Consider the following 13,127-nt stretch of genomic DNA (forward strand, 5'->3'; position numbering starts at 1 on the left):
AAAATCCCTAAAGTACCTCAGACTGAGCAGACATGGAGCATAAGCGTTTATCTGGAATACATTGAATACATGAATACAGGAACACTTAAGTCTGCTTCACTGTGTCTAGCTGGATCTACAGGAATAATACCACCACCACATGTCTATAAAGGTATGAGAAACAAATGCTCAAATTGAAGCTGAAATTTGTTGGCTTTAGTGCAATATTTTAAAAAGCTCCTATTTGATTTTTAACACATCAGATTTCTTTAAATGAACGTTTAAATGCAAAAATTAAATGCATAAATACAATCTTTCAGATTCATGATTTTATGAGTTGAAAAGATGAAACTACTGTGATGCAAACCATAATCGCTACTAAAACACAGCTGATGGGGGATAATGAAGCTTTAAAAATGTTCATAAATAGCCTTTGTTTCAAATCTGTGACCTGGTGTGAACCCAAAGTGTTGACGCTCAGTGGGTAGTGGAGGGGCAGGGCTACCAAATGGAACACAGTGGGTCTCAGGGGCAAAGAGTATTAGGAGAAACTTTGGGTGATCCAGGTGATCCCAGACAAATCCCTGTTTTCAGAGGAATGTCGGACAATCAAATGCAGCTATACAGCAGGGGGACAGGGAAGAAGAAAAACTACATGTGGAGGAGACATAGTGAAAAAGGACACGGCTTATTAAGCCATTGTTTTTGTCTTAAACTTTGAGCAATTTCTGCAAACTGAATCAATTAGTCATTATTTAATCATTAAGAAAAATCGTCCTATTTTAAGTGAAAATCAGTTAGGCTATTACATTTTTGCAAAAAACGACCTAATGAAAAAATGTGGGATAGTTTTAGCCTTAGTTACATGGACCAGTCCGGGGTTGACCCGTACAGGTGGTGAAGGTTTTTGGGTTGTCCAGACCCGTTGATAGGAGGGGTATGATCTTGCGGTGACCACAGACATGTCTTTCTGTTTCCTTGAGTCGCATAAAGACAGGTTAAACCCTTGTGCTATCTTCTGGGGTCCAGATGACCCAACCCTTATATTGATGTGTGATTCTTCCCATGACAAAGGTGAACAAAGGTGGACAGGATATTATGTCTTCCTCGGTGATCAGTAAAGAATAATAATAATTAAAAATTAAAAAATTAAAAAAGCAAAGTTCAGTGTGCTGTCTCGTGGGGTCCAGATGACCCACTTTTAATGTAAGCATGCTCACAAGAGTTAAGGGATGTCATGAAAATGGCGCACGCCACACGCAGCTGAGGGAAAAGCTTCAAGAATAGAGTTGTTTTACTTCCGTGTAGGAAAAAACTCACGGAAAGGAACTAATATTTCATGAATAATTTGTTTTTTAGTATTCCAAAGGTAATATATGATCATATATATATACAGATATAGTTTACTCTGAAAGGCTTAACCCAAGAGAACTCATGGTGACATCAGTGTCACAGAAAACATCAGAAATGCATTATGTGGTCTACTTGGTTTATGCTGTATTCCATTCCATTTATTTTTTTAGGAAAAATTAGTCTGTGTCTTTATGAGTTAAGGAAATCAAGGTATGCCCCCTTTAAGTGTAGCTTAAGTGTTCACTACAACATGTCATTCACAGCATGCCCATAAACCAAGTAGAGTACAATTTTGATTTTTCATGTGGGCCACCTGTGTACCTCATAAAGGTTTGACCATTTTTCCCTGCAGACAGGGCAGTTACGTCATCATCAGAACTTACCTTAATAATTCCCATCCAGTCTACCTTCCTCCCTAAAGCACCAAAGGATTTTAATGATAAAACAAGATTCCCACAAAGTTATTGATCATTTGAACACTAGGAACAAATCAGTTTCCCCAATTATAATCATTTCCCGACACCTAACCTGAAAATTAAGCTTTTAGTTTGACCATTAGCTCAAAAATTGAAAGTGAACAAAAAAGAAATGCTTCTAAAAAATACCAGCTACTACAAGCATATGTAGCTGTACATTATGGAATCAATATCTGCTTATTTTGTGTTTAAATGATCAGTAAAGTAAAGTGGTAAATGGCGTATACTCATATAGCCTTTTACTACCTTCTGAAAAATGCACAAGACTCACAGTTCTATTCACACTGATACATGGGCAGGAAAGGTGGTAATTTAGCCTACAATCTTCCAATCAGAGGCTGGCCGCTCTACATCTGCACAAAGTACCAAATAAACATACATAGGATGTATGTCAATACTAGGGATGCAATGGAACAGTTTGCTCAATACATACCTCGATATGAGCGTCACGGTTTGATATGTAGAAAACAAGAAAAAATAAACCCTGAAATCCTAGTATTCAACAGATGTAATTGTAAATTTGTAAATATAAAAAATACCATAACAAAAATTCTGATTTTTCCAAGTGCACAGTTCTTGGCATTAACAGAATCGCATTTAAATAGAACCATTGTATACTTGCAAACATTAAAACTTATAAGAACTGCAACAATTTAAGCAGTTCTCTTAAATTTTGACAGCTGGATGTCATACATAATCTAAACTGAACCAATTTAAAATATTTAGAACTGATTTACTCGTCCAAATAAACAACAGCAACACAGGTAGAGTGTGGTATTCCTTTAAAAAATCAAGTATTTCTGTTTTTAGCATTTAGCTATAACTTTTATTATCTGACTACCGTAGGAGGGGCTAGGTAGTTTCTGGCAGGAAATGGGAGAGTGGGCGGGGATTTTTTGCAGCAGACACCCTTAAGGCACCTCAGAGAGGTACTGAATAAATAAAATCAGTACAGGGAAAAATGTTGTATTGGATTGTCAGTTTTATATTGAATATTGTTGCATCCCTAGCCAATACTCACCTTATTAGGACTCTGACTGAACACCATCATTTTAGTATGAACAGGTTTGAAAGTGAAAATATTTCAATTAAAAAAAAAAAAATCCAACAAAGTATTACAACAATATTGTGTGTCTTATTTAATGCAATCGTGGTGGTTTTGTACCTCAGAGTTGCTGGATGTGCAGGAACTGGCTCGTTTTGGACACAGTTTGGGTCTGGAAAACATGCAAACATAAAATCAATTCAAGCTCTTAATTATACCCAGATGTGAGAAAAAAAAATAGTTTTTTTTTTTTTTTATTCCCTGCAGTGACGGTTCACAACAGAAAACCTCTGGTGTTTGCAGTTTCACCAGAAGTGTCAAATGTACACTTTCCCATAGCGGTGCTAAAATGGGAGTTTTTTTTTTTTGACACTGTAATCACCTCCATCACTGTACAGTATAATAGCTCTCACATAGCTGTGGCTATTTCCACTCAGCAATTGTTCTGCCGTGCTGGAGGATGAAGCGACATACGCTGCAATCTTGGATTCACACAAATTCTATCCAGTTAGTTCTCAGTGCACTTCTGTCAATTCAAGGAAACTGACTTTTTCTCTGCAGCTACCCTGGAAGAAAAGTTTTTGATTCACTTTTTGTTTGATGGGAGTCTTTATTTAACCAGATGAAAACCTGTTGAGATCAGGATCTGTTTTTCAAGGGTGACCTGGCCAAGAGGTCAGCAGCACGTCTTTAAATAAGGTTATAGTATATTACAAATAATAAACAAAAGGAAACAAAAGGATGATTTTTATATAGCAAGAAAAAGAAGTGCAGGAAAAATGTGTTCTAGGGTGAGTAAAAATAAATGGGAAAGCAGAATTTATAATCAGAAAATAAAGAAAGGCTGACGTTCTCAATTTTTTAAATAAATAAATGTATTTGGAAACAGACTATGAAATGATCAACTGAGAATTATATATATAAAAAAAATTAAGAATTACCTGTCACAGTTTTGGTAATTTATCTATACCCATGATTGATCAAAGAATGTTTCTTCTGAAAAATGTCAAGAATTTTGTTCTGAAAGCCCCCGTCTTGCATTAAAATATTATATTTAAAGTACTTATCCTTGCTGGTTTTCTCACTTAAAAAGAAAATGACCGTCTGTCATCTTCAATAGGTTCAATTAAAAAAAGAAAATCAAAATATTCAATTTGAATTTATAGAAATTCATTTTGAAATTAAGTTTTTGATCCATTAATAGGTCTGCTTCGCAAAGTTCTGGTAGACTCTCCTAATCCTGTAGCTGAATTAAAGACACCCGGATAAAAGACACCTATCAGCCGATTCCAGATCGAAATGGTCTACAAAACCATCAGGAGCTGAGGGTTAAGGTAAAAACTATTGGTGCCAAAATACAAGAACACGACCATCAATCCACCTGTCGGTCTGGGGCTCTAAGCAAGATCTGACCTGGTGGAGTTTCCACAATCATCGAAACAGTGAGAAATACAACAGGAGTTAGTCGATGATCTCAAAGCATCTGGAACCACAGTCACCAGCCAACATCATCCCCACTGTCAAGCATGGAGGTGGAAACATCATGCTTTGACGTTGTTTTTCTGCACAAGACTACTTTACTGTGTGGATGGGAGGATGGATGGAGGCATGTACTGTCAAATTCTCATTGAGAGCCTCCTTCCCTCCACCAGGAGGCTTAAAATGGGTGGTGGATTGGTCTTCTAACAGGATCATGACCCAAAAAATACAGCCAAGGAATGACAGAAGTAGCACCTCAATCCTATAGAAGACTTATGGAAAGTGCTAAAGCTCCAAGTTGCTAAGCAATATCTACAAAATATTGATTTAGAAATCATTTGCAAAGAAGAGTGGACTTAAATTCCTGAAAAAAACTAGGACTATGTGGAGAAATTGGTTATGAACTAATAAAAGCATCTGACCTCTGTGTTTACTAATAGGGGTTTGCCACAAACTACTTAAGTCTTTTGGCAAGAGAGTTTGAAAAAGTATATCCCTCAATGAAATGCAAATAAATTTATATCACTTCTTTAAAGAATCAATTCTTGATTTTCTTTGTCATTTTCTCTCTCATTGTTCAAATACTGGTCACCTACCATTAAGAGAACAAACTGTGAATTTATCTACAAAATCAAGAAGCGATCAAATACTTATCTTTGTATTTCTGGTTAAATCAAGTGAAAACCTTCATGACTGTTTTCCACAAGTGACAGAGATTTGGGGTTCATGAAACCAGTGGATGCCTGTAGCTGTAGTGGTCACACAAATCAACACAAAAAAATCTTTATTTAGTGGGAAGGATCGGAAGAGTGACAGATAAAAGACAAGGATGAACTACCCTACTGTATCTGTAAAAAACACAAAGCTATGGTCTGTGTAAAAAAATAACACCCTTAAAAACAGATTTTTACACTTGTGATTGTAGGAAAGTTTAAAGTGACATTTTTAAGGCAAATGCTGCATCCACACATTTCCACGCATTCTGCAGGGCTGCACAGAAATTCAAGTGGCTTCAAAATACCCTGCTTGAAGTCTAGAACTTTAATTTAAAAAATAATGTGTGAAGGAATGTGAAGTGAAACAGGTTTTCTGCATACTTTGATACCTTTCAGGAAGAAGAGTGAACAACTGAAGTGCATCACTTCTTTGCATTGGTGCTGGAATATGTTCAATTGCTTTAAAAAGAAAAATTACAAAAGATTCAAAAACTACCCCAAATGTTTGACCAACTCCACTGGAACATTTAAATGCTAACCAATGGGATGTATCCGTAGTGAAAATAAATGTTAAATCTGTATTTTGCCCCATCTATCACTTCGTTGAGATTATAGTTTCAGTAATTTTTCCTCTTTTAAATTCCAAGTTTACTCCATTTAATTGCCTAACTGTGGTATTTCTCCAAAATATATACATATTTTTCATCATCTATGATTTTGTGACCTCCGGTGAGGCATGCGCATAAATTTGAGCGTGTACCCGTTCATTAAAAATCTTACAGATGAATGAGTTCATTGCCTGCCACTGGTGGAGTTGAGACCGATCCCTGCTGTGACTCTCAAGCACCTCTGGCTGTCTCCTGACCGGAGGAGACCTCTGCAGTGAGACTCATTGCTACTTAAAAGTTACATGATCCTGCCCCAGATCGCCAGGCCAGTTGCCAACCAGTTTTTGAGAACTCATTAAATTAATAGGGGGAACGACTAAGTAAGCTACTGGGCTTTCGTTTGAGTTTGATGCTTCGTGCTAACGCATTTCCTGGCTTCTGAATGACTTGTGTGGTTGTTCTCGCTAATTGCACTTTCATTTTTATTAAGCAGATGTTTCTAATTTCTAAGCTCTTAATAACCGAGAACCTGCAGCGCTCTGGTGCCCGATGCATTGGCTGGAGACACTCTTGAAATGAAAAGAGCTGCATGTCCTACAGAAAGTTGTAGACCGTGCCAAAGGTTTACAGCCATTTAAAGACAAAAGGCAAAACAATCAACAGATAATATTACAAACCTCTAGGCGTCACTGTCCCATGGGAAGGAAAAGGGGAAGCAGATTGTAAATTGCACATTTTGTCAGTGCCAAATGGCCAAACCGCAGTGAGTGGTATCTTTCCCTGCCTGTTGCTTTCATGCTGGCTTTTGTGTTTGTATGCATTGGAATTGAAGCCAGGTGCTGCACCTTGAATTGCTCGCCCTCTACGGTGAGAATGCTCCACATCAAGGCTGCCGCTCTTCGCAGCTGAAGCCAAGTAATCGCCAGTGTTGGCTTCCAGCTGAGTCAACATAACAGGGTTGTGGCTGTGTGAGAGCAAGTTTGTGAATCTGGATACTTGAATTTTCTCTGGGGTTTAGTTTTTTCCAAAATAGCAGAGAAAATGTTGATTTCAAAGCTTTGATGGAATTGTACCCATCAGAAACTAAAACCACTGACATTTGAGAAGGGCAAAACAGAGAACAAAGAGTTGACAGGAAGTTAGACGGATTTGTTACCTGAAGATGATGCAGAGGACACCTGTGAGTATCATGGTGAAGAAGGCAGCTCCGCTTACAGCTGCCAGTACAGAGTCTGCGTTGCTGCCAGACGAATACGTGGTTCGTTGGTTGGTCTCCGACTCCGTCAAGTTATGGTAGTGGAAGAGAAGAGCGAAACCCCGCCCCCAGTGGGTAGTGGTTATGAGCTCCATGATGACCTCCACCATTTCCTGGTTTGAGCCAAAAACCAGCTGGCTGCCAGGGGGTCGGTTGGCCCCGCAAAACCTGGATGAAAACGTAATGAGGTCTGAGATGTAGAGGACGTCGTGGGGACAGACGTCCATCACGGACTGTTGGGTCTGAGGGCTCACAGATGGGGTTTCGGTAAAGTGCGGTGAAGGAAGGGTGGTCTCCCCCACAGCTGTGCTCGAGTTGGAGCTGGGATTGGCAGAGTTGACAGCCATGTCCTCTGCAGGGGTGTCGCTGTGTAGGATGAGGAAAGAATGGGGTGGTTGTGAGGATTGGCTCAAGGGAGAATCTGCAGATCTTTTGGCAGAATTCAAGACTTTGGCAATCTCCATTTTTGTGGACCGTTCTTGGAGGACAACTTGCTTGGTATCCCCGTCTTGGGAAGATTGTTGATTCTTTGAGACGTCCCCTTCCGCCTGAAGATCCACGGGTTCTTCTACAACAGACAAGGTTTCGTCTGCTGTGGCCCCGGCAGGAATAAAGGCTACTTCCTCCTCTGCCTCTTCAAACTTAGAGACGGCAGAATATTTAGCTGTAGAGTCATGACTTTCAAACACATCAAAGTCAAATATCTCCAGAACCAGCTGGTAATCAATGGGCACAATGAACTCCCAAACACAATGTGTCCCAGAGGAGTAGTTATAGGGAAAACCAGGGGACAGAATGAGGCCTTGAACATCCATCACTTCCACTTTAGCTCCACAGTCAAAGTAAACCTGGAGGGAGAATAACATCAAGTCAGTTGTGATACTGAGCTCAAAGTCGCACTCCGGTCCATTTTGATCTATTGTGATAGCGTTCCAAGGGTTTTTTTTAATCATAATTACCGGTATGCCTTTTTTAGCCAAAACCAAAAACCTGTCATTTTCTAGGACATAGTTTCTGCAGAGCGGCAGTAGCTCATTAGAAATTCACTACTGAGTTGTGGGCAGGAGTAAGACTGCCCCCATTTCCTATCATCCATCTGTTTACACTCTTAAAGCTCAGGGATCTGCAACCTGTGGCTCTTTCTGGATCTCTGGAGAAGAATCGTGCTTCTTTTAGTTTTTTTTTTTTTTTTTTTGACAATTCACTGCCTCTAGCAAACCAAAACAGTCAGAAAAGTCAAACGTTATTAAACTCATTTAGGCTCCTGATGATAATACCCATAATGCTCTTACAATCTATCAAGCCATCTGGGTTCATAGTTTGCCAAAGTTGAAAAATTTGACAAACTTTTTGTATTATAGAAGCAAAATCAGAAGTCATACTTAAGGCACACTTGAATTTAAGGTGGACCGTCTATTTTTGAACAAAATTCAAGGATTTTAAATGTGCCATATGGTCCTGAACATATACGTTTCAGATAAATAATCTCTAATTTAATTTTTGCTAGATTAATAGATTTTTTTGGCTGAGATCCATCAATAATGATGAATTAAACTGTATAGTTTTTTTTTAATCACTTAAGATATCACACTACCAACTGACGTATTTGCCTGTTTAACATGATCCTATCCTACTGGGTTTCTTTTATTTTGAGAGGAAGTCATGTGAACCTTTGTCAAAAGTTACAAACTTTTTTCTAATTCAAAAATATGTCCTCTTTATCAATATATCATGTAAAAAAATGTTATTTTATTTTTATCATAGTTGTAGCTCAAATACAATAAGCACTTAAGTCACTATTCTGAAGTGCTTATTGTTACTTCAATATAGTAACAACAAATACAAATCCATGTCTTATTTCTGGACTTGGTGAAGTAAGACATTGGGGCTCCTACTGGATTGTGATCAGAGAGAAATGGATCTGAATGGCTCTTTAAGGTTGCAGACCCCTGTTAGAGCTATCTAGCTGAACAGTTCTGAGCCAGATGTCAGAGAAAAACAAAGACCTACGTGGATCTAGTAGTCTACAAGTATATGCATCAGAATGGTCCGCCAATTGTAGCTCCTACATCACAGCTACAATCTTTTTCCATTGGCATTTTTTCATCCGTTCCTGATTCACAATGATTTGAATAAAGAAATCATCAGAAAGGCAATTTTGAGCTTAGTTTTCTTTATAAATGCTCTCCATCGTCAGAAAAAATCCACAAGAACATATTAAACTCAGCATTTTCATCAGTCTTTGATCCCTTTTAATAAAAATGTTCTCATATTTTATTTTCAGGAACAGCTGATACTCTCTTCAAACAACAATGGCTCATAGCTCAACTGAAGCACCATCAGGTGTGACTCACTCTGGTGCCATTCATACTTGCTTCTTGTTTTTCTGCTTCATGCTCTCATTTCAGGATTAAGAGGGTAATGCCATACTGGTCAAGGATTCAAAATTGGCTACTGAGTATTTTCAATGACAAAGCCGACAACAACTCACCTTGTGGCCTGTATACTCAATTACATAAACCCTCCTGACAATGAATTACTCAGCTTTAACATGGTGCTTTCATATCAAGTTGTGGGTTTTACCAGCGCTGGTGGCCTAGATAACCCTGACTGGGGTGGAGTGGAGAGTGGTATTTTTTCAGACATGCTGAGTGTAATTTTTCCCAGGTGCAGAGATGTATTTGGGGCTTTGGCACTAATCAGAGGCAGATGTGCGGTTTGACGGTAGAGCTGAAGACCAGACCTTTGTATGGGGCCTCTGTGTTTATGAGCTTTCTTGTTCGCCTCAATTGTGAACTGTGGAAATGACCCAGACAAGCAGACCCCCGCCCAGACAGGTAACAAACCATCCCCCTTAAGCAACTCTAGTGAATGAAATAGAATAACAACACAACAACTGACATTTACTGACAAATTACTAACAGCAAGCAAAAAAATATTTTTATTATTTATTAGATATCAAGTCATTAAGTTTTTTCAACAAAATTAAATATTTACATATTTCGGGGAAAAAATCCCATCTGAATAATCTTAACTAATTTCTTGAAAAATAATTATGAATCTCTATAAATGTAATCTCACATAAATACACTTTTGAGCCTTTTTTCCAACCCTGTACGTTTTTTTAAAAACAATTTTTAATGATTGTGTTGAATTAAATATCAGTTTATCAAGTTTCTAACATCCCTATTGTTTAGTTAAAGCTTTACTCATAGCTGCTCTTACGGGTGGATACGGGGTGTCAGTGCGAAAAAAAGTCCAAACCTGTATGAGGCACACAGGTGGTAATCACGAAGGTCGTAAACCACTCGCTGAAACAGAATGAGCATGCTGGGGGCAACAGGCTGTAGAAAACACTTAAACAACATGTTAGGTAAAGTAAAGGGTGAAGTAGGAGAGATGCAACAAATCCAAACATGATACTGATTTTTCAGTTTATCAACCCCCTCACTGCGCAAGTGCTCTTCTAGTGCACTAGAGGTGTCACGGTTAATCGATTTATATTCCTATGATCCAACCAGATTGATCTATTTTAGAGAAGTTGTTAACTGAATCAAATTGAATCGACCAATACCGTTATAAAATCAAAATGAAATAAACCGATTATATCAATCTTGAAAAATAACATTTGGATTGAGAAATGGTTGTTGTTTTTTTACTATAAGGAAAAAAACAACCAGGTGCCATAACAGCGGACAACACACGTGACAAATCAAAAAATGATCAAGCCATCATTACGATTCAAAGTGTGGAAATACTTTATATTTGCTAACATGTGACCATACAGTCAGATTTTTCTGCATCAATATGACATTGTATTTTGATGATAATCAATGAGTATTACATATCTGTTACATTATGTTTACTGAAATAATGTTTGATGAGATTCATCAATAATCAACAAGCACTTCACTTTGCTATTGGGAATTACAAAAAAAAAAGGAAAAAAAACCCCGACAAGTACCGGATTACATAATTATGCAAAACAGTGAAATGAAGTAATTAAGTAGGGGTGGGATTATATAAATTCGCTTCTTCCCATTCCTTCTCAAGGAATCGAACTCTACTGACTTTAGTTTTTCTAATCAATGCATTTAATTGTTTCTGTAATGAGTTTGAAATACTTGTGTGTTTTGTCCTGTATTTTTCAATCTATGCTTGAAATAAACCAATCAAAAACCAATCAATCAATCAATCAATCAATCAATACAGTGTGGTAGAAGGTTCTAATAATGTTCCCTTTGAGTTATTTTGGTATGAACAAAACAACAATTTTATGAAGCTAAAATGTGAATGGATTTGCAATTAATATTTGTGCGTTTGTACACATTATTAAAACACCCGGTTGTTTTGCAAGAGATAAAAGGAATCTGGAAAACTTCACCTGCATTGTTCAGTACCAGGTATTTACCTCTGAGTCAGACTGGTTGAAGTTTTGACTAAGGACGTCCTGGATCAAATTGTAGGTCAGTGAATCAAATTGAATCAGATCACTCAAAACCAGCCAAAATTGACAGTGAATCAAATTGACAACCTCAAATTATGATTTGAATTGACTTGTAAAAAAGAATCGTTAGATCATCAGTGCGCGCTCCTTGAATGCTCCTTGTATGGCTGTTAGGAAACATTAGACAATCAAAGCATAGTTTCAGTGGCATCCAACTGGCGTTCTATGGGCACGTATATATCTTGATTACACTCTGTGCATGTGGGATTTGCAGCGGATCTTGTGTATATATTTAGATAAACTGGAGTTGTTCAAATATATTTCACACTGATAATTGTATCTTAACTTGAGTAGTTTTGTCTTTAAACTAGAAAAGTCCAAAAGTCTCGAGTCAAACTGATGCAATCCAGTACAACTGGAACTTTTAATGAATTCAGAATAATGTTCACCATATCTCAGATGGCTGCAGACTACAAAACCATGAGCAGCTTTAATTATGTGTTTTGTGTTATTGATCCTTCACACTGACAAACACAACAATGGAGGTTGATTTACCAAAATGTTAAAGACTAGAACATGGGTTTTGTTCTGGGAAGAGAGAGCCCTGTTGAATTTGAGAGCAGAAATGTATAAAATGATAAAAGAAACGGATACCAGCTGCCCGTGACCACATCATGACGACGAAAGGAAGTACGTTTTCATAGAAAACAGATACAAGTAGTGTCATGGCAACAGACATGTTTATCAATGTTTCTAGGAAATGTGGAGTCGTGACATATGCAACAATTTACCCAATTTACTACTCCACATATTTTCCTAATTGCATTAACAAACACTGGTACTCTTTGTTGTAGACAATTACCTGTTAATAGCATAAATTGCATGAGGTTTGATATAAATCTTTGACCCAAAAAAGGAAGTAATCACTCTTTTTTTTCTGTTTACTAATGGACATTTGAAGTCAATTACTATTGATAAATGGAGGATCCTAGAATTGGAGTTAAGATATGGAGTTGCATGAGATCCGAACCAGCCACATACCATTTTTGCAGAGAAGTGATGTGAAGAGTTTGAATTTGGAGCACATGATGCCAAGAAGAGAAAGCTGCTGATCTCCTCGTGGCTCTGGATTTGCATCTGTATTTGTTCTGTTTAAAGATGTCTTACAACAACACATTCAATTCAGACGTTTCATGGTAGAGACATCACTGAAATAGACTCTAGAGTTGACTGGACACAGCGGGAATTTTTGCTTCGATTCAACCAGCTCATTTCGACATTTTTTCTAGCTCTTCTAATTAAATTAATCAGCACAAAGGTTTTTAGTACAAGTTGTTCAAAATGTCATCATAAATGTGCCAAATTACAAAAAAGTATTTTAAGAACCAACAACAGAGCGTTGGAGGAAATGATTTAACTTTTAGGTCATTTTTAAGGTTTTACATACAAATTTATGCAAAACATTTGAAGAAAAATATAAGCGTCCTTTTAACGGTGCTAATAGTTTCCATTTAATCTTTGCACATATAAATGGGTTAATAACCAAGCTCCATTGTGTCTAAAAGTATGTCAGTCTCCCACCACAGTTTACTAGAGTTTCAAAAACAGAATGGGAGGTAAAGGCGTCAGCTATCGTATCTCTCTCATGTTGAATTGATATTCGTTTATTTACTCTTACTATTGGACTTTCATATTTCCTTTTTGTAACAAATTTTAAACACATTTATGTGAACTGGACCTCCCTATGGATTCCTTTCTTTATATTTGTG

General features: G+C 37.5%; 1 protein-coding gene across 1 annotated transcript in view; it reads right to left on the reverse strand.

The window, feature by feature from the left end:
- The window catches only part of si:dkey-112e17.1, a gene marked incomplete in the record, with an annotated part of 36,617 nt that overhangs the window by 12,542 nt on the left and 10,948 nt on the right, over positions 1-13,127 (reverse strand). The window contains 2 exon segments of the mRNA XM_024276377.2: positions 2,974-3,025; positions 6,813-7,759. Coding sequence (XP_024132145.1) covers positions 2,974-3,025; positions 6,813-7,759 — 999 coding nt within the window.

The sequence above is a fragment of the Oryzias melastigma genome, linkage group LG9 (genome assembly GCF_002922805.2).
Source record: "Oryzias melastigma strain HK-1 linkage group LG9, ASM292280v2, whole genome shotgun sequence".
Lineage (NCBI taxonomy): Eukaryota > Metazoa > Chordata > Actinopteri > Beloniformes > Adrianichthyidae > Oryzias > Oryzias melastigma.